The 26,007-nt window shown below is 36.0% G+C and overlaps 1 protein-coding gene across 1 annotated transcript; it reads left to right on the forward strand.

Moving 5' to 3' along the window:
* The first annotated feature begins 14,986 nt into the window (after positions 1-14,986).
* LOC137725777 (probable N-acetyltransferase HLS1) lies at positions 14,987-17,183 on the forward strand. Its single transcript, XM_068464921.1, has 3 exons — positions 14,987-15,533; positions 15,676-15,872; positions 16,050-17,183. The coding sequence occupies exons 1-3, from the start codon at positions 15,345-15,347 to the stop codon at positions 16,912-16,914; spliced, it is 1,251 nt and encodes a 416-aa protein (XP_068321022.1). The 5' UTR covers positions 14,987-15,344; the 3' UTR covers positions 16,915-17,183.
* The last annotated feature ends 8,824 nt before the right edge of the window (positions 17,184-26,007 follow it).

The following is a 26,007-nucleotide window of genomic DNA, read 5'->3' on the forward strand; positions in this document are numbered from 1 at the left end:
GGATTGGTAGGATCTTTATTTTTCTTCTCAATCTCTATTTGTAAAGCAACCACTTGGTCCCATAGCAAAGTTGATGTAACATTTTTTGTTGGTCCCATAGCAAAGTTGATGTAACATTTTTTTTGTTGCACTAAGCTTCATAGTAGAATCATGAAACTTCTTAAGAGAGTGCGTAAAGGCTAGTGATTTCTCCCAATCCTCCTCATTCGGAGGCCCCACTCTCTTTCCTAAATTCTTCTTTGAATCCATCTCCATTTCTTCAAAATAATCACAAAATTGCACATTCTCCTCTGCCATCTTAAGAAACACCTTCCTAAACTTGTATGCAACGTTAAGCATTTTATATGTTGCATTCCACCTTGTAGACAAATCAAAAGGCACATTTGACATCTTGTCCATCTTGAATAAGATAGAAAAATCCCTGAACTTATCTAAACTAGCCAGTGAATAATGAATGTACCTAACACAATTTCAAATCCCCTCAACTAACTTAGCAAGCTCCTTTAACCCACTCTTGACAACTAAATTTAAGATTTGACAAGAACACTTCATATGTATGTACTTCCCACCAACCAAGAGAGAATTCATTTTCCCTAGCCTATTTTTCATGTAGTCAACCGCAACATCATTAGCAGAAGCATTATCAAACGTAATGCTAAATATATTCTCTATCCCCCATTGGTTCAAACACACCTCTAGAACTTTCCCAATGTCTTCTCCCTTATGACCCATGATCTTTATGAAGTTTATAATCCGTTTGTGCAACTTTCATTCACTATCCATGAAGTGAGCGGTAACTACCATGTAGTTAATGTTTTGTACCAATGTCCAAGTATCGGTTATGATACTTACTCTTTGATTATGCATTGCTTCAAATAACTTAGACTTCTCCAACACATATAAATCCCACACAACGGCTGCAATCTTCTTCTTATTTGGAATTTTGAACCAAGGTTGAGCCTCTTTCATCATATCAATGTACCCATTACCTTCAGCCACCTTATATGGTTGTTCATCCTTAATGACAAACATCACAACCTTTAACTCAAGTTTTTTTTTTGGTTAAAGGTGTGGGGGACCAATCCACCGCCCATAGACTCATTTGTTAAGACCGGTTGATTATTATCCACTTTCATATAAAGAGGTGAGTCTTTACAAGCTTTTCTAAGGTGATGTCTTATGCTTGATGTCCCTTTTTTCCCAGGATCGGCCGGAACCTCTTTTTTTCAATATGAGCAAATTGCAAGGTGAATGTATTTCCCTTTACTCAAGGTTCTTTTCACTCTCTTAGCATGTAACCAACACTCCGATTGCAACCCACTTACATCTTCATATTCATCGGGCACATCTCTCTTACCACTTCCCACATTTTCATCCCTTTCTCCTTGATTTTGTTGTTGAGGTTGTGTTTCAAGTGTTCGGGTTTGAGGTTGGGGTTGAGTGGTGGAAGGTGTACTGGTAGTAGAGCCACACAGAGATTGGCTTGTCCTAGACTTCATCTTGACCTAATCCCGAAAATAAAACACAACATTATATCGTATACACATCATATCCAAATATAGTAGAAGCTAATTCATATACACATCATTCCAAAAACAGAACCCATTCCAATTGTATCAATTAAAAAGAAAATAAAAAACAAGTCATGATCAAAGTAATTAATTAAAGTTGTTCGAAATAAGCAGAATCATGCATCACCTTTAAAAAAGTCATGATCAAAGTAAGCAATTGGATTATGGAGAAAGGAAATTCCCTCTTCCTGTATTTATCTCACTTTTATATATGAAATGATAGTAGGCATGTTGCATGCATCCCACACAGCTCCAAATCTCACACCTTTCTGTCACACACGGACACACCTAGCTAAAGCTAATCCCTCCTCCCTTCACATTTCACACCCAAAACCTCAAAACTAAACCCAACAAAGCAAATTATACAAACCCAACAACCCAAAAGCAGAAAAGCATAGGGAGAAAAAAAAAAAAAAAAAACATATGCATCATTGACAAGTGATAACTTGATCAAAAGGTCATGCAATTCCTAATCGATTGAATCTCATTCCATTTAACAAATCAATTACAAATCCCCAATTTATCAATTTAGGGTTTGTAAATTTTTTTTTTATCTAACTCTAGAGAACTAATCTTGATAGACGGAGTCGCGGAAGAGATGAAGATGAGATGGATGAGACTGTTCGATGGGAGAATCTGAGATGGGTCGGTGAGTTTTTGTCTCCAGCATAGAGAATAGAAGTAGAACGGCTAAAATGAGAGACAGTGAGTAGTTTGTGACTTTGTGTCTGTAGGGTTTTATTTCAAATTATTAGAATATTATAAATATGTGTTATATAATTATATATTATATTATATTTTCAGTATTGTATGGTAATACTGTGGTAATGATATTTATTACCAATACCGTACCATAAAATTTCGGTTTGGTACCATTATTGATTGGCATAAAATTGGTATGACACGGTTAGTAATTCGATTGGCACGGTAATTTGGTAAAAAAATTCATCTCTAGTTACACCTTTTAGCTGATGAACGCGCAAAAGATAAAAGGAAACAGTAGCATTTACAGACACAGCCATATCTCATGCATGCATGCATGTCTTTTGCATCACAATTTGGATTCAACTGTGAAGTGAACACAAAAGCATATAACTTATTGCATAAACAATTATTGTTGTTGAGATAGAAAAGAAAGGAAGACAACAATAGCTGTCATTTGCAGGGTGCAGTAATAATATATTACCATTTCATCAAGTCTGGAATTTTTTTGCTTCTGAATTGCTGTGCCCTAGTCAAAATGAACCCTTTCTCCAGCTGTAGCACGTTTTGATTGGACCGACCGACGATCGCAGTTTGTTTCACTTGCTTGAGCTTTTAACGAAACCAACTGCTTTGAATGTTTGTTTTTTCAATTACTATTATTCTCTAGCCGTAAGAAGATGAATAATGTCAGGAATATCAACTATTTAAATTAATTTTTATAAATTATATAACGTGATCGTTGATAATTGAATTATTATTTAAATGTTAATAAATATATTTATTCTTTATTAATGACTCATCACATGATTTACAAATTTAATTTAAAATTTTGATCTACCAAGCATTGCTATTAGAAAGTAATTAATGGGAATGTGGTAATTAAAGGAAATATGAATCAAGTATATACCTGAGTGAATTTAGTGAGGTGTGAAACATAGCAACAGGAAAGATATGCAGTTAATTAATTAATTAATGATAGGTATCAATGTATACATTATTGATTAATATGCTCTTGTAAGACTTAAACTGCTATAATACCATTTATGTTATTAAATTGTGAATTTAAAAAAAAACATTTGGATACCAGCTCAGCTCACTGCCTAAATGTTGAGTCTTGTAATAACTTTTTAGGAAAACTAATGAAAAAAGTTTGAAAACCTTGAGTTTTAATGATAATGACAAAATAAAGGATAAGATAAATAGTATCAGAATTGACTTTTAAATGTAAAAATATGATTTTTCGTTAAAATAAACAATACCAAGAGTTTTTCGTTAAAGTTTCCTAAATTTTTTTCTTTTGTCAATCCTTTGTTCATATATTTTCAGTCGATACTTGGTAATATTACTAATATATACTTAAATTGTCCCAGCATATACTGAGAAAATCTTACTGTCCTAATACGATAGCTGACAAAGAAGTGCAGCCACATATCAGTTGTATGGGAGAAGTGAAAGGGACTTTGTGTGCGTGGTCTGTAGGCCCGGCAAACGGATCGTGTTCGTTTCATTTTCATGTAATACTTGTTATCTTAATAGATTGTGTCGTGTCGTGTCCCACTTAGTGTTGGGTAAAATGACACAACCTGTTAAGATTTTTTTTTCCTAAACTTGCACAGTGTCACATAAATATTACTTTAAAACATAAAAACACATTTGTCATTAAGTACTACATGCTCCAAAATAAGAGCCTAATAAAAAAAACATCAATACACTACTATAAAATATCAAATGTGCAAGGACATGCAAAATAAAAGAGTTTTCTTTTCAAGGTTGTGAAGTCTTTCTCAGAAGTTAAAAACCTTGTCAATGAAACTCAAAGCTTACATGTTGTTGTTTTTACAAAATCCTTGAACTTTCATCAATCATTATCGTGTATGGGTTATTCATGTGTATATATGGACCAACCCTTATCTTAACAGGTACTTATCGGGTTACTCAATAACTACACGATTCATTCATGTTGACCCAAAAACCTTTTAATTTTGTATCATTTCAAATCAGATTAACAGATCGTATCAGTAATTGCCAAGTATGGTGGTCGAACAAGACCCTTGATCCGTAACGAAGTTCTTCTCCACGGTGAATCTCCTTTAAAGAACTAGATTTGCATCAACTTCAATCAATACTTAATTGAATCAACTTTCGTGGCAAAGTGAACGCACGAGGGATTTGATTGTTTATGGTTTGGGACAGAATGAAGGGTCTTGTCAAAGCATGAAGATATATCATCATAAGATTGAGAGAGAGAGAGAGATGGGTGATGGGAGGGCACGTCTCAATGAGGAGGGGAACATGGTGCATAATCTTGGGGATTCGTCGCAGCCAGGGCCGCACCCTAGTGTCGGACTCTTACCATACAAATACCCAAAACCATACAGATAAAAACAAATGCTGGAAATGACAGATCCTCAACCATCCAAATACGTCTCCCCAACCCTTCAACTTCAAACTCCCCCTCTCTCAATCTGATCTACCCATTAACACCACCAAATCACACCATATGTCTCTGCCTTCATTGTCTCCCTCTTTTGCCATTTAGTCCCAACCTTTAAAAGCTGTAACCTAAACAAATGGACATGGCAATATGGCAGGCAAAGGTCTGAAACTGAAATAACTAGATAAGGTCAAAAGAATAGCGTTACTATAGTAATATATTAAGAAACAAAACTACTGTAACAGTAAATTTTTGATAATTTTAATTCTATAAGCTTGTCATATTTGGTCATCACTTCTTACAAAGGCAGAGTTTACTGTGTTATTGAGCGATAAACTTGTATAAATTTGTTATATATCACAATAGTACGTACTGATATTTTCTCCTAGATAGTTTGACAAACCATATATCAGTATAATGACATGGTATAACTTTTTCATAAGAAATGTTCTTCTTAGGTGACTAGGGTTCATAAACAAAATCTTAATTCTTTGTTTATAAGATACAAATATTTTTTTCTCCTTGGTTTTGCTAGATCATATTAGGTCGTCATATTTATATGGACAGAAGATCAAGCTTTTAGCTTGCATGTCACCAACCCTTCATATGAAATTTTCTTCTTAAGTGACTAGGGTTCATACAAAATCTTAATTCTTTGTTTATAAGATACGAATACTTCTTTTTCCTTGGTTTTGCTAGATCATATAATTAGGTCATCATATTTATATGGACAGAAGATCAAGCTTTCGGCTTGCATGTCACCGACCCTAAAAACATGTAACGAGAAGGGAACAAGGGTCTGTTTAATTAAGGTAGCTCATATGGCTATATAAAATTTGTATTTTCGTGGATCTTCTAGACCATGGAAAGCAGTTTTGCCGGTGTAAATGTTTAAGGTCTCGATGCCAAAGAAACCCTGGCTAGCTAGCTAAGTTGACCAACTTGACCAAGAATTAACCCAAATCATCAAGCACTGAAGCATATAATAACAAAACGAAGTGAGTGAGAAGCTCCATGGCAAATAGAACCTCCACTATAATAAACTCATGCTATTATTCCTTGAGCCACACTCTCCACTACTCAATTTTCTCTAATCCTAGCTAAAAAAGTTAAAATTAAAGAAAAACTAAAAAAAGTTTCAGAATCTTAACCAAAAACATCTTAATAACTTCATTTCATGGTTAGAACAAAACTCAACATCAAACTAGCGCAATTTGACTGGCTCAGCCAAAATAATTGATCGATTTCCAATTTTGCCCCTGTCAGTTTTAGTCTAGCCCGTTTTCTTTTTCGGTCTTGTGTTCCTCCCTCTCATTTTCTTCTTTCCGATCTTAGATTCTTCATAAGTCTATCACAAGGTAACGAAATCATGTGAGATCAGAGGCTACGAGTTCATATCAACATCCCATTTCTTCTAATACATGACCCACACGTTGAAACTCAATAGCTTGCCAAAAAGGTGACGTTTTCCGGCGAATTTTGCCAATTTTCGACCAAACCTGACGAGATTGGTCCTTGACTCAAGAGAGAAGTTTAATCCTCTCCTCATGGGCTTTCTTTCCATGTAAGTGCTTCCTCAAAATTGATACTTTCTTATTTGGTTCTATAAATAATGACAGTGTTCAGTTTTAAAAATAGTGGCAGTAGTTTGATGAATATGGGTTAATGCCCGTTAGGGCAATGGTTGGCAGAAAAAATAGGAGGGTTGTGTGATGGGCTTTGCTACACGTATTTAGGGGTAAATATATGTAATTTGAATCATTTTCATTAAATAAAGCTATTAGGGTGGTGGTATTGATTAAGAAAAAGTTTGGAGAAACCACTTGAGCTCCCTAAAATTAAAGCATCAAGGGTCAACTTCAAATACTACTTTCCAACTGTCTTAATTATTTTTTTAATCAACCCCAATGACAATTCTGCTATTTGGTCGTTCCCATAGGAGCAAAAGACAATTTGGAAATATTATCTATGAACATGTTTGCCTAGTTGCTCCAACTTTATATGCTCCTAAATATCACTCAAAGCTTAAAAAATTTGACACGATTTCGTCCTCTCGGCTCTCGGCTCCAATTACCCCATGTCATATATATCCAAGGTGAGACATAACCTAATTCTGCTAGGACTTGTTTGGCACCGGGCGGCCCTACAATATTGGTTGTGGTTCACAACCCTAAGTCAATTGTATATGCAAGGATAGGGGTAAAAAGGCACGTACGGATGCCTAAGATTGATCACAACGGAAGGGAACAAGATCCCTAAACAGAAATGTTTTCGAGGCATTTGTCTTGACATTTGTCCCTAACTGTTTTCTTTCCTCCAAATATTTTATCAGCTTGGTGAAACATATAAACATGATACGTGTCGCAGACCCATGTTCTTCTTTTTTTGACCAGCTAGCTTAATATTTAATCAAAGATATTAAGTATATTGTAGATTGCGCATGAACCATGAGGAGGGCATATATCTCTTCAAACGACAATGTGGTCCTGCATATATATGCCCTAGCTGTTAGCTAGCTAACTCTTATTATTATTATTATTTATTTATAGTTGATTGGCCAAACTAGAACAATTTGTGTTGAAATGAACATTGGTTTTTTGATCCATCATCGACCTAATCAAAATTATAATGCTTAGTCAAGGAATTAATTGAGTTTAATATGCATCAAAAGCCAAAAGCTTCGCTCGAATCATGCGTTCACATTTATAGGCGCAATGGTTACATATAGATTATGCTCATGATCATCTCTTTTGTCATGGGATCAAAATTATTGAGGTCGGATCAGAGACAATCCATATTTATTCACTAATAAATGAGATTCTGAATAAAATCCAAAGCAAGAGACATTAATCCTGTAAAAAATAATTGTTGTAGATTAAGTAGTTATTCAATAATTCAAAAGTTTGAACACTTTTTATTAGGATAAAAATCAGACCAAATACTTCCTATGATTCCTAATAATCTTCCAATAGAGTCTCCACAATCGCATTGACAGAATAATATGGTGGATACGTATGTAGTTGGATTCTTAGGTTCAACTTAATTAAGCTACAAAACATAATTTAATCAAGAGCAAGAGAATCCCATTTATTTACAACTTTGTCACTTTATTCTAATCCCACACACACATATTTATATACAATTTTGTATGCAAAGTACATGCACGTAATATGCTTCTTCTATTTTGACCAGCAATCATTTGAGAAAAACAAATTGAAAATAGTTTCAATTAGCCACAAATCTTAAATAGCTAATCATATTTTATGGATGTGTGACGACTCATATTCTACCAAACTATCATCCTCGTCATCTCGTCAAACTTTTATATATACTCATCATCGTGAGTTCATTATTGTTAAATTGTTTTAACATTTAACTACTATATTTCTAACTAAAATTGATTACTAAAGAATAATCGAAATCTAGGCCTCCAATTTAGAATCTTTGAAAGATCAGTGGTTATGTATCAAGATTAAAATTCAAATTATGTTCTGCCCTTAACTCTAAGCATAATCGCTAGATTTTTCGTCTACTTTTAGAAGGACGGATGACCTCAAGTGCAAAAATTTGACTAATTAACTATAATAACATGCATCTTTTGCTGCTGTAACAGGAAAATTATCGAGCGATTCTTTATTAAAAATTTTTTTTGAATTTTACTCATGTTTAGAATATATGAAAAAAATTCTAGTATTATAGTTGAGTGTCACTTAACACTTTCAAATGTTAAAATTTAAATTTGAGTGTCACTTAATATTATAGTTAAATGGTATTTCCTTTACTTGTAAGTGAGATATTTTAGATTTAATTCTCGTCAAAAGCAAGTTTAAACCAAATTATTTTGGTTGACCCATAATTTGGTTTAGCCCTAATCCCCCACTCTTTTAGTGTAAACATATCATTGTATTAAAAAAAAAAAATTAAACTCGAGTATGTACATTGGAGGTGGTTAGAGTGTAACTCGAATGTTACTTTTCTTGTAAGTATATTTCCTTGTTGGAATGGGCCACATTTTAGACTTGTATTTATATTGAAACCCAAATATAAGTTTCAATGTAACTCAAATGTTATGTATAGGTACTTAGAGATGACCTTATCTAAAAGCTCATTGCACTACGTGAGCTACTATTTGACCCTTTACCTAATAACATAAGGATCTTTAGGGTGCATTTGTTTGGGCTCGTTAACTCTCATTGGACTCGACTTATCAGTCTAGTCCATTGTTTGTTACGTATACAGACTAAGTTTAATAAGATAAAATAGGACTCACGTCGACTTCTCATTAGTTAGAAGGTCTTAGCAAGACTCCCTCCCCCCAAAAAAAAACCATGGGATTGCTAAGACGTTCGTTGCATCTCTCACGTCGCGTCTTCTCTGTCCTCCTTTACTCGCTTCATCTGCTCATTTTGTCTAATTGTGTCGCCAACATCGCCTCACACTTGCCAACCCAGAAGAGTAGAGAACCTAGAATCGCTTCATCTATTTGTTTCGAATCTCAGATAACCTAGAACCAAGTCACATCCTTTCTCTCCTTTCTCTACTCACTTCGTCTACTTGTGTCGCCTGAGCCCTTGTTGGTAAACAAAGAAATAGAGGTTGACTGGCGGACAGCTATGGCGGAAGCCCACTTCCATTTGGGTATTTCTAAGTCCTCGGTTGAAAAATCAATGTGATTTTCATTTCGGTTCTTCTGATTTCATTTGGGTTCTTGGTTTTCAGCTGGGTTTTCATTTGAAAAATTTGTTATCAAGGGTTCTTTTTTTCTTTTTGTCATTATCCTGCTTCTTAGTCTGATACTACACCAAACGCTATATTAAATCAGTCTAGCTTAGTCTATTCTAAGTCAGTCTAAATTTGTTTCTGAAGCTAGTCCAGTTTGTGTGACATCCCACATTGCCCAGGGGAGTGATTCTTATATGTATATTCCCATCCCTACCTAGCACGAGGCCTTTTGGGAGCTCATTGGCTTCGGGTTCCGTAGGAACTCCGAAGTTAAGCGAGAAGAGGGCTAGAGCAATCCCATGATGGGTGACCAACTGGGAAGTTGCTCGTGAGTTCCCAAAAACAAAACCGTGAGGGAATGGTAAGCCCAAAGCGGACAATATCGTGCTACGATGGTGGAGCGGGCCCGGGAAGTGATTCTCCCCGGGCCGGGATGTGACAAATTGGTATCAGAGCCTATCCCTGGTCGGAAATGTGCCGACGAGGACGTCGAGCCCCTAAGGGGGGTGGATTGTGACATCCCACATCGCCCAGGGGAGTGATCCTTAAATGTATATTCTCATCCTTACCTAGCACGAGGCCTTTTGGGAGCTCACTGGCTTCGGGTTCCGTAGGAACTCCAAAGTTAAGCGAGAAGGGGGCTAGAGCAATCCCATGATGGGTGACCCACTGGGAAGTTGCTCGTGAGTTCCCAAAAACAAAACCGTGAGGGAATGGTAAGCCCAAAGCGGACAATATCGTGCTACGGTGGTGGAGCGGGCCCGGGAAGTGATTCGCCCCGGGCCGGGATGTGACAGTCTGAAATAATCCAATACAACAAACGCACCCTTAATCTCTCTAATGACCAATTGCCTATAGTTTTTAAGATTTTAAGCACTCATCACTTTAATGTCATATCTATTTGTAAGCGCATGTAGTCCATTTGCACAACTGAATCACTCATAAGAGAGAGTGTTCTTCTTATGAAGAGAAGTATTTGGCTTCTCAAAGTTAAAACATTAAGAAATTATAGCGTAAATAATAGTAGCTCATTCAGCAAGCATGCATGTAAGGAGATATAACCCCATCTAAATATAATTCGTAGTTTATGACAATCCTAATTTTTTTTCTAACGTCTGGTTTAGGATTGTGGTACTTTAAAAAAGAAAAACAACTTATTAAAAAATCTGCAACATCAAATATATTTGGTAAAACAAAAAAAAGTATTTATATTTTAAAAATAGTTGTCAATAACAGTAAAAAAACATAGGAAAGCATAAGCATGTCTACCATGCTTTTAGAAGCATAGTAATCAGTGTCATTTAATGAAATTTTCAAATGGTAAGTATACTCTTACATATTTTATAAAATTACTATCACCGCCCCTTCATTATTATCTTTGACTTTTATTATATCATATCAATTTAAGTCATTTAATATATTCAAAACAATTTATGTAAATGTTCATCAAACACTCAAACACTTTTTTTTTTTGTTAAAAGCACTTTTACAAAAAAAAAAAAAAAGAAGTTTATCAAACACTCAACAATTTTATTTTACAATAGTTTATTCTCTCAATACAGCAGAAACAAATTTAAAAAAAGCACAATACCAAATTAGCCCTTAAAAATACTAATAACAATAATGGTAGGATTATCCGTAAACTCATTTTTACTTCTCATAGATTTCTCTCAATTTATAATCGTCGGATCAAATAAATTGAAAAAAGATCAATGACAAAAAATTAACAAAATATATGGAAAGTGATAATTAGTGTGAACAGCACCTTTATAACAATAATTGCTGGTTTCCAATGAAAGACAAATCCAAAACCAAAATCAACCCAAATAATCTCAAAGCCAACATCCACTCCACAAGTAGTGGCCCACAGATATTCCAAACCAGACCCACAAAAGTAGGGACCCACTGATCTTAATCTATATCAATTTATTTGGCAAATTTATGTATATCGTTTTAATAAGCATATCAATCATATAGACGTTTGCTATGTGCACGCCCACCCACAACTTACAAAAAATGTCTTTATATGTCTAATATATATTAAGTGTAGTGTGCAAAATAATGTATATAAAATATTTGCCTCTGTGCCAAACATCGCGTCTCCTTTATTTGCTTTCCTCGCATTTTTTTCCCCACTTTCCCACCTTTTTAATTTTAATGAGCTCAATAATTTTAGCCCATTATCACAAAGCATTAAAATTATAGCAAACAAAACAATTTTCGAAATACTTTTATGCCCCACTTTAACTGCTGGCCACGCAATCTTAAGTTGAGACAAGTAGGTTAGAGTATTTCCAAAAGAAACGTCTAATTGAAAATATCAAAATTTAAATTTGACGTATTATTAATATTTTTATTTCATCTGATATGTTAAAATTTATTTCTTCATTTATGTTTTTTTAAAACAAAAATAATAAAAGTTGGGTTGTTGTTGGTTTAAAAATAATAAAATAATACCCAAATATGCTAGAATTTAAGGTAAGGCAAGTGGAATGCATTTGGAAATAACAAAAGCCATATTTGAAGGCAGCTTCAAATTTGACATCTCTTTATCCATGTCAGCTTAACCTTCTTTTTCATGTCACCTTTGACATCCCGGTTGGAGTAAATGGTATGTCATTTGTTACTGTTATATGTTTATGTCGCATTTTTTGACATCTCCTTTGGAGATGGTCTTAGGAAAATGTGATTTCCTCTCTATACTAAAATTCGAATACCCCTCATTATAGTTTAGTTGAATTCGATATAGTTATTTTATAGTTACTTGCTACTATAGTCTAGTAATATTTTTCGTCATTTAAAATGAGAAGTCTTTTTTTTTTTTTTTTTTTTTTTGAACAAAAAATGAGAAGTCTTATATTCAATATAAATGACGTGCATAACGAATTCTTGAGTATAAATATATCATTATTCTATTGATTGTCCAAACAAAATTCTCCTTCAAAGACATAAATGGGGAGTTTGTTGCACCGGACTGTCTCAGACTGGATTAGCTTTAGGGACTAAGCTGGACTGGCTTAGACTAGACTAAACTGGACTAACTTAGTGAAGCGTTTGGTGCAGTGTCGGATTAACTAGTAGGATAATGAAAATAATACTGTAGTTTATTGTCGAAATTAATTTATTATTAATTTCTTCACATAATCTCTCTCTCAGCTTCCCTTCTCGATCTCGAGTCCACCAGCAAGCTGCTCCACTTCCCTCATTAACTTCACAATTTCACCATCTCTCTACTCATCGCGCTCTCAATCTCAAACTTTATCTCACATCATTTGCTCCATCTGGGTCAGAACAAAAACACCACAAACACTCTTCTCCAACTCTAACCTAACATTTTCCTTGCTCTACTCACTCAACTCGCTCACAAGCGGCTCAATCTCCATAGCGGAACCAACTTAGCTCGAACTCCAAATATGCCTTGCCCTGCACCAACGACTCCACCTGCTGCTGGCGGTCCTTGGTTTCCTTGAGCATTAGAGAATTCAACGACTTGAGGTTCTGGAGCTTCTCGGATGGCTTGTCCATGGCGGTGGTGGTGGCAGGAAATATGAGATTGGGGATTTTTTGGCGGGTGATGGTTGGTGGTGGGAAATATGAGATGGGGGATTTTTTGTGGTTGATGTTGGTGGTAGGAAATATGAGATTCAAGATTTTAGAGGATGATGACCATGGCGAAGCGAAGCAGCTTGCTAGGAATAGTCTGCAAATCTTAATTAAATCCCATCGAAATCCAAAATTAAGAAGCCCAGAACTCACAGTGGGGCTCGCAAGGAGGAGGAAGAAGCCGATCTTAACAAGTTCCATGGTTTGGGGAGGGCCTCGCTAAGAACCTTTAAGGAGGCCTCTAGTCAACACGAGTCCCCTTTAGTCCCATTTAACTTAGTCCAGTCCCATTTATCAAACATGGAACTGTAGTCCAGTCTAGTCCAGTCCTATTTAAAGAGGCCAAACAAACGCATCCAAAAAACTTTATGTACATTAATGATTGAATAATAAATGGTTGAAAAAAGTATTAATTGTAGGCCAAATTTAGGCGACGTGTCCACTTCTTTTGAATTACCCAATCATAGTCTAGACCGTTGTGGATAATCAAACGCTTTAATATGATTAGAAGTGGCAGCACTTGGATGCTACGGCGTCCCATAGACCACGGTGCACACTACTAAAAAAAAATCGAATCGACGGTTGGGATAATCAAATATCCAAGTGTTAGCGTCACCCTAGGCCGGTGGTGGTGGCGGCTGCCTATCAATTCAAGTGCAGTAGGACGGCGTCGCTTAGCTGTCCCTAGAATGATACGATCCCAGCCGTCCATCTGGAAAATATCAAAAATTGTGATCATGATGATTTTGATGTGGTTGTTAAAAGCGAAAGCCGCTTTTGCAGCAGTGGCAGCTGCACTAGTCACTTCTCATCAGTAGTCGGTCAGAACTAAAATCGACGGCCCCAAATCCAGGGAATTCGCTTCCAAACCGGACGGCATCCGCTGCGCCACGTCATCAAGTTTCACTTCCATTGTTTTCTAAGAGACGTTTACTTCCATAAGAAAACTAGATTTGGGGAATATATCTAAAAGCCGTTCATTCCATTCGATTGGTCTCGCGTCATATGGAGAAAGATTCATATATGAGAGGTTTATCGTTATGTAGTGTTCATTTTTTATAATAATATGTTAAAGTACTCGTCGAATAATATTATATCGTCAAATAAAAACATTACGGTTTTTCATATAAAGTATTTGAGTAAAATTGTGGGTAACATGATGATTGCTATGTAGGATGAAGCAACGATGATGGTCATGTATTCATGATGGATAGATGAGAGAGAGAGAGAGAGAGAGAGATAGATAGAGAGGATTAAATTTAAAAGGATAATGATTAGAAATGGGGTAATGATGGGAAACGCCTGCTCCTTCCGTAGAAATAAATGATACAAACTGGAGAAAACAACCAAGAGTAGGCTAACTGCGCGCAGCCAAAGCCGCCATTTCCCATTTTTTCTTCTTTTTCTGTTATGATGGATTTCGTATTTATCGACCCCCAATATTCTTTTTTTTTACATTTAATGCCATTACTGCTATTGTTATCAAAGCCTTCATTTGTAAAAAGACAACAAATTTTTATTGCATTTTAGAAAATGAAAAAACAAAATTTATATACAGATAAGGCACGATGACACTTCTAAAACGCCGATACCATCTATTATTTTTTATTATATTACTACATATTCAGCAAGTAGCGGCCCCGAATTTAATAAAGCATTCTGGTTTTTCTTTATTTAATAAATAAAATTCAAAAAGTAGAAAGATTAAAAAAAAAGAAGGTGGAGAGATTCTAGAGAGAGAGAGAGAGAGAGAGAGAGAGAGAGAGAGAGAGAGAGAGAGAGAGAGAGAGAGGGAAATAGGGGAAAAGGAAAAGCCCAAAAATAAGGTATATAAAGAGAAAGGAAGGAAAGGGAAGGAAGGGGAAGGGAAAGTACACTCTGTATCTCCACAATGATGAACTAGCTACTTAAAAACGGCCCTCTCTCTCTCTCTCTCTACGTTCCATCCCGATTCCAAAACCCTTAACCCAGACCTTTCGTTTTTCAGATTAATTTCCGAAATTAAGATTTTAATTATTTGGAGATGTTAATTTCTTGTTTTATTTTATTTTTTGTTGAGGTTTTTAAGTTGATAGTATAATATATAAGCGGGCCCTTAGCAACCTGAAGCCTATATAAGGTATTGTGATGATGGAGGTAAGACATATATAGCATACCCTTTCTTGCGTACAACTCACGTTATATTGGCTCACTCTCACTCTTTACATACACCCCCCCCTCCTCCTTCCCTTCCCTTTTCATTCAGCTCCGTCACGAATAAACGACTTGGTTCTGATATACGCACCCCAATTTGATCGTCGTCGTTAAATATGGGCGAGGATGACGGAATGGTTTTTAGTTTAGTGGTGAGAGAGTTCGACCCCATCAAGGATTGCGAAATGGTTCAAGACGTTGAGAGGCGGTGCGAGGTCGGTCCCAGCGGCGGACTCTCCCTCTTTACCGACCTCCTTGGCGACCCGATTTGCAGGGTCCGCCATTCTCCTGCCTATCTCATGCTGGTATGCGTCAACAAATTAACAACCACCACGTATTTCATCAGCTTCTTTTCTTCCCAAAAAAAAAAAAAAAAAAAAAATTGGTTTAGTTTAGTTTAAGAATATTAGGTGCTGATTAATTGAAATTTTGTGTTTTGTTTTGTAGGTGGCGGAGGTGGTGGGGGCGGAGAAGAGGAGAGAGATAGTTGGGATGATAAGAGGTTGCATCAAAACCGTTACATGCGGCAAGAAGCTCTCTAGAAATGGTAAAAGCGTTACTGCTGGCGATGTCACTCTCAAACCCCTCCCTGTTTACACCAAACTCGCTTACATCTTGGGCCTCCGCGTCTCTCCTTCTCACAGGTATACTAATCGCTCCTCCACACCCCTATTTTTTCATCGGTACACTGTAACGGTGATGTTTTACAATCAATATCATTAAGTTATTGAATCGAGACGTTATCCGGAAAAAAAAAAAACAAACAAAAACCCCTCCATTTCCTTTTATTTTTTTTTATTTTTTTACTTTTTTTGTAACAGGAGGATGGGAATAGGGTTAAAGCTAGTGAGCAGGGTGGAGGAGTGGTTTCGAGAAAACGGGGCGGAGTATTCGTACATGGCCACCGAGAACGACAACCAAGCCTCCGTCAAGCTCTTCACCGACAAATGCGGGTACGTCAAGTTCCGTACGCCCACCATCCTTGTAAACCCGGTCTACGCCCACCGGGTCAAGGTCTCCTCCCGCGTCACCGTCATCGAGCTTTCCCCCTCCGACGCCGAGGCACTCTACCGCCGCCGGTTCGCCACCACCGAGTTCTTCCCCCGCGACATTGACTCAGTCCTCAACAACCGCCTCAGCCTCGGCACGTTCCTCGCCGTGCCGCGTGGCAGCGTGACGGAGGAGACGTGGCCCGGCGCGGATCATTTCTTGGCCGACCCGCCCGAGTCATGGGCCATCCTCAGCGTCTGGAACTCGAAGGACGTGTTCACATTAGAAGTCAAAGGCGCGTCGCTCGTGAAACGCACGCTCGCGAAGACGACGAGGTTGGTGGATCGGGCCTTGCCGTGGATGAGGCTGCCGTCAGTTCCGGACATTTTCAGGCCATTCGGGGTACACTTCTTATACGGGCTCGGAGGAGAGGGCCCGCGCGCGGCAAAGTTCGTGAAGGCACTGTGCGGCCACGCGCACAACTTGGCGAAGGAGCGCGGTTGCGGGGTGGTGGCGACGGAGGTGTCGAGCCGCGAACCGCTGAGGTTAGGAATCCCGCACTGGAAGAAGCTATCGTGTGACGAGGACATGTGGTGCATCAAGCGACTCGGGGAGGACTACAGTGACGGCTCTGTCGGTGACTGGACAAAGTCGGCACCTGGCATGTCCATTTTTGTCGACCCCAGAGAAATCTAATTCCGTAAAGAATCCGAATTAGTTTCCGACTTTCTCTTCTTTTTTCTTTTTTTTTTTCGCTTCTTTTTCTTTATTATTTTCCTTTTTGGGTTTTAAATTTTGGGCCTGCCATTGTAACTTGGTTGTGGCCCTAGGTGGGTAGAGTAAGCAAGTGTTGGGGGTGGTAATAGAGAAAGAAGAATTTAAGGAGAAAAACACGAGAGGAAGAGGGAGGATGGGTTAACTTTATATTTTCCTAGTTAGCTATGTAACGTTTTTTGTAAATTGATGTGGCATTTTAGATGATCTCCAACAAAATGTGACGAAGAAATGAACTAATTTCGACCCATCATTTTTCTCTACTTGCGCACACTTTATACTTGGTTACGATGATTCGATTGAGCAAAGTACAGAAAAAGCGTGGATGTGGGGAAAAAGAAGATTGCAGAATCATTTATCATTGAAAAAATCTTAAGCAATGTTGACACTCGTCGGAATATCCTTTTGAGTTTGTGCATGCAGAAGAAAACTTTGAAAGGAATATATGCATAACTTAAGCATTTTCCCAGATTACTTTTGGAGCCTTGATTAGACCATATCATTTGTCCTTGATTATATGCTAGCTAGGGAAGGGGAAGGGGAAATTTTATAAGGTTCTGTTTTTGGTTCATAAGGTTCTAGTTGATTAGTATCTTTCTAGTTAAGGGTAGTGGGAATTTTATAAATATGTGATATTGACTAGACTGCCAATTGTGTGATTTACTAGTACTAATGTCGCATTCAAATTACAAACAAACACTGTTTTGTTAATACAAGGTGTTATATATATAATGTGGTAGTACTCTCTGTGGATGAACTTTCATGTTTGTGGCTGGGTGGTGTCGGGGGATTTTTCTTTTCGGGTTGTTGGTTGTATTTGCTTTTCCATATGTGATGATGAAACCGACTGCTGAGTTTGGCTTTTACTTGCTTCGTGGGGTCTGCATATTAGCGCTAAAAAGATGATAACGACCGAGAGCAATGCAAGATACATATGGAGGAAGGTACAAAGAAAGTTTTCGAGGTCGCACGTCATATATCTAGTGTAATCAGTTCCCTTGTATTAGCCAGTGTGTAAGAAAAATTGAGGTTCCATCATCAAATTAATTGCAATATGAAGAGTTTAACCTCTTATGAGCTTTTACAAAGTATTTTTTTTCATCGATGTGCGACTCTTTTACTTTTATATCCTCACACATCTCCTCACGTGTGGTAAATTTTCAAGTCAAACATGTGGACGACACGAATTACGTGACATGGAGCACTTGTGATCTTGGGCTTCACACATGGATTAACATGCTTTTGTACCATGAAGAAAATGGAGGTTCCACTATAAAATTAATTGGTAATATAAAACGTAGTCCAACTTCTTATAAGCACTTGCTAAGTTTTTCCTTTTACCGATGTGAGAGTCTTTTACCTTCACATCCTCACCATGTGTTTATATGTAGATATTGTATCTTAAAATATGAATATAATATATATACTTATATTATAACACATGAATAAAAACAGTACGTAATAGGATGAGAGCTATATTTTAAAGTTTTTCCCAGAAAGTACGATCCAGCGGTGTGAGTGTTCCTTTTTTCTGTTCTTGTTCCTGGTGCTTCTAATTTGGACTTTGAGACATCTTGGTGGGTTCATATCATGCCTTGGATTAGGACGTTTTCTATTGAAACTTCAACTATATTATTATATAAAGGAAATAGAGATGTTGTGGAGCATTGTGCAGTGATCGGTTATGTGCCTTTTATGTCCAGCTAAATATACCAAATAAAGATGAAAGCTTTTGCATGGAGAAAGTGATGGTATATTTTATCCTTCAGCATATCAAAATAAACAAATTAAACAATGGAGTAATGTCACGCATGCCCCAACTGTTGTTAGCGAGTGCTAAAAGATAGCTTGGGACTAACATATCTTTAATAAATTACTCTCCATCTTTTGGGTATAACTGGTGTTGTTGGTCCACTATCAACATATTTAAAAGTACACTTGTTAATAATTTTCGTATTATTAATGTAAAGGACGACAAGTTACTAATTAAGTAAGGACAAATTAATTAAACATATTGGATAGTGAAGAATCCATCAAAGATTGGAAATGAGATGATTGATGACAGTGTAGAAATAAAAAAAATTATACAATACTTCGGTGTATGAAATGAATAGATGCATGCATGGAACCACTAAATTTGCATAATTAAATTTTAACAGCTTCAATCTAATCGTTAAATTATCAGTGCATCACGTTCATCAGTGTGTTATAGTAAAATTATGAGAATATAGGTACTGCACGCAAAAAAGCATAGGCCTTGATGGATGAGTGAGTGAGTCTTGTGGCCTTCACGGGGTTTGTGCTATTAAAGATCATATGATTCATGCGGTGTTGAGGGCGGATTGGTTGAAATACGAAAAATTTATGTGTAATCTGCATGCTGACTTGCTCAGTGATTTCCAGCTCATGCATGAGAATATGGACGAGAATTATATTCCATTCTCCTTCCGTCGTCTTCTTTTTTTTACATTATTTATTTTGTCTTTTTTTGTATTTTATAAAATTAAGAAATTATTATTAGCATTTCAAAAATCTTATTCTACATTTTAAACTTTTTATTTTAAGAAAGAAAAAATATACTTATGAGGAGTGTAAAATGAGATTTTTGAAATGTCAATAACACTTCTCTAAAATTAATATAATATGTTAATGTGACTTTTCAAATAAGAAGGGAGGAAAGAGGAAGAAAAAAAATAAAGAGAAAGAATCCTACTTCAAAAATATAAACCTATAGACCATATAATTGGAGGCAGATTTAAATACAATAATATCTTGGACTCACTTTACTGGAGCATGATAATAATATCAATCATACTAAAATGTAACTGTAAAGCTTCCTTTTAATTTATTAATAATTAATCATGAGAAATGCTAATAAACTCTCTCAAAAGTGAGATTTTTATAGATTCTCTGTCGCCTCATGTTTTTAGCATAATATTTTATAATATTAGTATATGAATTAACGTGAAACTGTGAGATGACAGAAAATTCATGAAAAGTTTTACTATTAGATAGTTTCATTAGCATTTCTCATTAATCATTGTTATAGGCGTACCTTCTCCTTTAGTTCAGTTAGGACTAGGTTTTCTGTTTAACAATGTCTGGAAATTATAAACTGAAAGATTTTGTATTGTAAAAACTAATAACATCAGTTTGATCAGTTTTAGAATGGTTTAGAAATAGGGCAATGATCTGTTGCTATTACCTGTACTATTGGTTTACTATAATCTTGTCAGTTATGAAGGAAATTAATACTATTTTAAGGAGGATTAGTTGGAGTTGTTAAGTTTTCTTCATAAACAATCCATCTTCTATAGGTTAGGATCTGGAACCTACACTTTTGACACACATTTTGTAGGACGCACTCTATAATGTATTTCAACAATCAAACCTTCTAATTTTTATGTATTACCTCAAAGATCATGTCTATAAAAAAAAACCACTCAATCTGAAATTATATCACCCTTGGATTAAATTTAGTGTTTCTTTGTAAAACTGTATTCGTCAATTTCTTCACTAAAAATGAATATTTTATTGGTCTTGGATTTTTCTAATTTTTTGCAAGGATATACTATGAATGATGTAATAAAATATAGACATTTGGTTCATTGAAATACATTACAAAATAGACTCTACACATTAGGTGTTAATATGTGTATCAAACCGTGTGTCCGCATTTCATAACTCTAATTTTATAAGTTCTACCTTTAACATACCTTTAGTTTTGTAGGTTATCCATTCTAATGCAATTTTGTGTACCAAATGATTCAAGGTAGTAGGACAAAACACTTTGGAATTTTTTTTATTACATACACTAATTGGTAAATTTCATTTCATCTTTCAGATTTGAATGCAATTACAACATCATACAATCTTTAAAATATTTCAATCTCATATGTTTAGTTATTATATCATTTCAATTCTCTACAACCGTTTGAAAATCTGTTAAGTTAGCAGTTAAGTGATGATGTGGTAATAGTGAATTTCACATTCGTGCTAATAATTAATAAAAAATATTTGAGTAATTATTTCAAATTAACCAACTATTTTACCCTTATTTTGTTTGTTGCAGCATCTTTTTCAAGCCGGATTTAAGGAATATTGTGTTTATATATACATTGATGAACAAACATAAAGAAATAATATTCTCTTCATATTTTCACCTCTCCCTCTTTCTCATACACACAAAGTCCAAAGGGAAATACCATCTGGACTAATCTCTGTGATGCATTGGACTTCAAAAGTTTCCTAGGTATCCTAAGAAATGCTTCATCTAAAGCTGAAGGCTGATCAAAACCTAATCATGATTCAGCTGAAAATAAATCGTCATAAACGAAAAACCAAACCTAAAGATTAAGCATTTCCATACGTATACGTACTCAACAAAAATAGATTGTTGTAAGAAAAGTTTGTAGTTAGTCCTCAATTCCTAATTCGTTCCTATGTGTACAATGTATGATGCTCACGAGCACGCGTAATCCAACTTCGCAACAAAACACAAATCTTGAGACAAAGATGGATTTGATTATTTTAGGATTAAAAGGGGCACTATATTAAGAATTAGGTAAGTTGGGGTGAAAATGTTAGGCAGCTTCAAATGACCAGGGTTGTTTTCGTTAATATGTGTCAAACTAAACCTAATTGCATGTAATATATTAAGATATGTAGCTGAACTATGTGTGGAAGCTCACTATCCAAGTCCTGTCTTTTTAAGTTTAGTAGGAAAAGATGTTCAAAAGGAAAAGGCATGGAGGATGTAGCTGCCTATAAATCGAAAAGGCTAAGGAAAAGGATTGGTTAATGGGGTGGGTTGCTTTTGTCAATGTCGTTCTTTGGGTTGACTAACCCTAATGTTAGTTTTGGTGGATTTTGTTGTGCATTTATACGTGTGAAGACGGTGACAAAAAAACATTCACAGTGGGAAAGTCATGGTACGAAAAACTTGGTCGGCCTTATCTTTTCTGGTCGACTTCGGCAAGTCAATGGCCAAACGGCTAAAGTAATCAAAGTATTTTCTGTTTAGAGAGAACTTCTTTTGAGGTGTTCCACTTTGTTTAAGATTCAACGGATTTCTTTTTCTCTTTCGATCCAATCCCACAATAATTGAGGGAGATGATAAAAACCAGCATTGACTAATTGCTTGCCTAACTCCTTAGAACAACATTTGAATTATTATCTTAAGAAAAATATTCTCTTTGACCATCTAATCTAACGTGCAATATGAATTAGACCAGTTGGTTAGACATTGTACTCGTCCATTTTCACTTAAGTGAATCACCCTTCTCATATATTTTAATATTTTAGAATATTTCTACTTCATATTTGATCACCACCCCTTATCTGCAGTGGCAGAGCTAGACATCAATAACAGGAGGGAGGGGCATATGACCTGACCCAAAAAATGAATTGATTTTTATATGGTAAAACATAAGGCTACTTATAAAGCTGCGTTTAAAAAAAACACAAAAAAACGAAAAACGAAAAACAAAAAAAAAAAAACAAAAAACAAAAAAAAAAATGTAAGAAACAAGAAGTTTCAAACCCCTACCTATCAAACTATATTGACCCACTGACGCCATGCTTCTTATTTTCTAAGCTTCCACATAGTAATATACATCATAAAAATTCTAAAATGGGCCTAGACCAACCCTGGCCTTCACGTGGCTCCGCCACTACTTCTCTACATACAACCACTATTCAGTTGTCAATGTAAAACGATTATAGAGAACATATTGCTACTTCGCTTCTATTTTTGCGGCATTCCCCATTCCACACCACCCATCGCCACCGGACAGTTTCTTGCACCGCCAACAACCTTTATTCCTCCCACCATCGGCAGTTTCATGCACTGTCAGAAGTTACGCGTTTGATTCTTCTTCTCCTTTATGACTTGTATATAAACAAAAACAAAATCAGATAAAAAAAAAAAAAAAAAACGAAAAAAAAAAAAAAACAAAAAAAAAAAAAAAACTAGTGTAGGATGAACTTCTTGGATGGGGCCTTAAAATGGCACTTGGGCCAAACAAAGGGTAAATGAAACGTGGGCTTTAAAGTAGCAGGTCAAATACTCAACAAAGTATTTTATGAGTGTAACCCATTTAGGAATAAAAATGCCAAACAAAGCGGCCTTTTTGTTGCAATCAACAAAACCGAGGAATTTAGAATTCTCTACTAATTTTTCATTTTCAAAAAATAACAGATGTTCATTTAATTTATGTATCCACTTGTTATTTAGTACTACGGTCTGGTGGTATTCCTTTTCGCTTAGAAGTAAGAGGTTTTAGATTCCAATCTCGCCGATGGCGAATTTGATACCAAATTAGGCTACCCATTATGTACTTTAGCCGAACTCTCACCTCCCCCTTAGTGTAAAAATATCGATATACTCAAAAAAATTTATATATCCACTGAAAAGCTTGTCATATGCCACTTAAACTACGGTTTAATAGTATTCCTCTTGACTTATAAGTGACAGTTTTAAGTTCAATTCTTGCCAAAAGAGAATTTGAACCACATTATTGTTAGCCCATTGTGAGACTAAGCACACCCCTTCCCCCTTTAATGTAGATAATATCGTTTGTTTTAAAAAAAAAAAAAAAAATTATCATATTTTGTTTCTATATTTCTTAATAAAAAAAAAAATTAGCAGTTAGGGAAAAGAAACCCTAAGAAAAAACCTACTGTCGCTGACCCAGTCTTTGGCCTTGGGCTCAGCAACATTCATTCCTGATCTCTTCTCTTTCTTTTACTAATTTTAGTAGAGTCGCTCTCTCACCTTGTTGAGGAGAGCCTTTGTGGTTGTGGTTGTGGTCACTCTCTCATTTTGAAGAGTAGAGCTTTTGCAGAGGTTATGACTTACTGCTCACCTCATATATTAGAGCGACAATTGCTGCACAAATTTGAGGTGGCGATTTTGTGGTTTGTGCGCCTGTCAAGGATTATGCAAGGGAAGCTCGATATTTGTTGTAGGTATAGTGAGGTTTTTTGCCGACAATTGCAAGATTATCAACAGGTGGTGTGGTCTTTCCCTTGTATGGTGTTGAAGTGGTTTGAGGGATTCACAGTCATGTTCTCTTGTCGTTGCATAGTCTTCAGGTGATGGTACAATGATTACCTTGTGTGTCTTGACAGTGTTGAGTCCAAGTCATAGAGCTTAGGCCTTATGAGCTTATATTTCCTGTTGGTTAGATGTGGGTCTCCCGTCGTTGAGTAATCGTACCTCTGGAGAGTTTATTTTGTGTTGTCATTTTGTTTGTTTGTTTTGTTTTAGTTGTGGTTTTGTTGTTTGTTCGCCAGGCAAACGACCATTAAGACATCTACATGATGTCTCATAGCAGGGCTTTTTTGCCAAATGAGAGTCGTCTTTTTCAAGTTCATCAGATAGTGATGCAAGGTTTTGCCCTCATGAACACATATTTCTATTTGGTTCGATGTGGTTATGTAGGATAGACTTTGATTGTGTGTTTTTTTTTTTTTTTTTTTTTTTTTTTTTTTTTTTTTTTGTTGTGTTTGCAATCATGGAATTATATTCCTAATGGATAATATTTCTCGTCCTTGTACATTCAATATATATATCAACTTATGCGGGCTAGTAAGTTGCAACTAATTACCTACAATTTTTTTTAGGGAACTTTAACCAAAAGCACTCGGTATTGTTCACTTAAACGAAAAACCACATTTTTACACTAAAAAGTCAATCATGATACTATTCACTTTATCCTTTATTTTGTCCTTATCATTAAAACTCAAAGTTTTGCCATTTTCATTAGTTTTCCTTTTTTTTTTTTTTTCAAAACATCCATGAAACATGAACCCAATTATATGTTTAAGTATATGATATGTTTAAACATCCATGAAGCATGAAATTGATTATAATATTTTTGCTATGTGAATTTTTATTATTTTATCATATATCTTTTTTATTTTACAATTTTGCGAAATCCTCACGATACGAAAAAATCACCATGATGCATGAATCCCTTTAATCTAATTTTATGCATATTACTCAAAAATGGTTGTTTGTGATTTTTCATGATAAACATGTGTATATCATATGTAGATTTCATTATGGGTTAAAGATTATGCCTCAATCCCCATTGCTACAAAACTCTAGCTACTTTGTTGTTAGTGGGCTTCTAGAAGTCACCCAACCCGACACCCAAAAGTGAATCCGAATATTTCCAAGAAAAGGAAAAGGAACCGAGTCAATGAGAAGGGCCAATTGTCTCAAGGTCCGAAGAACAAAAAGGGGAATGGCAAGCAAGGTTTGAACCACGGGTCCCAACCTTACAAGAAGTCTAGGAACAACTGGGTATATGCCAGATGTCTCGTATTTACGCGTATTTAGGTGTGCTATATTTGTGTCAATTGCACCGCCACAATGTTCCAAAGTGGACCCTCAACTGAGGAAACGACTTATATTGGTTACGTGTCCTCTTCCATCATCCATTACCTAAAACCCTTGACAGAAAATCTATTTACCACCCGGTTGGCGGATTGTGACTTTGATGAGTCAACCTTCTCGTCCTTAAGGGGAGAAGGTCACACTCGTGTTCTTGAAGGACACCGAGAATTGATGTGGCTTGCCACCACTTTTACTCATCTTGATCCTTGAACTGCAAAATGCAAACGTGCAGTGCGTAGAATCCTAAATTGTTTGTGATATTCCTCATGTCTAGTGCCTTTATTTATAGTAATAAGAGAGAGAGAGAGAGAGAGAGAGAGAGTATATCTTGCTCTCTAAGAGCAGTTCCACCGTTGCTTAGGCCCCCTCGGGCTATTCACTATTCAATCCACCCAGTGAACAGTAATTGCCCTTAATGAACAGTAACTGCCTTTTGCATCTCCACCCCTAAAACTAAATAGCCATGGCAACATATAATAAAATATTAATATTTTTTTTCTCACCTAATCCATTAAACCTTGCAAACCCCAAGGCCTCTTGTTCCTCTCTCTATCAACAACTATCTCTCTCTCCTCTCTGTTTGTCTCTTTTCTTCTTCCTCCTGTTAAACC

The sequence above is a fragment of the Pyrus communis genome, chromosome 1 (genome assembly GCF_963583255.1).
Source record: "Pyrus communis chromosome 1, drPyrComm1.1, whole genome shotgun sequence".
Taxonomy (NCBI): domain Eukaryota; kingdom Viridiplantae; phylum Streptophyta; class Magnoliopsida; order Rosales; family Rosaceae; genus Pyrus; species Pyrus communis.

Bases quoted from the DNA above. Each gene is read 5' to 3' on its own strand.
- LOC137725777 (XM_068464921.1), top strand. From the start codon at position 15,345: ATGGGCGAGGATGACGGAATGGTTTTTAGTTTAGTGGTGAGAGAGTTC. The intron at 15,534-15,675 runs GTATGCGTCAAC...TTTGTTTTGTAG, and splicing joins CTCCTGCCTATCTCATGCTG to GTGGCGGAGGTGGTGGGGGC. The intron at 15,873-16,049 runs GTATACTAATCG...TTTTTGTAACAG, and splicing joins CGCGTCTCTCCTTCTCACAG to GAGGATGGGAATAGGGTTAA.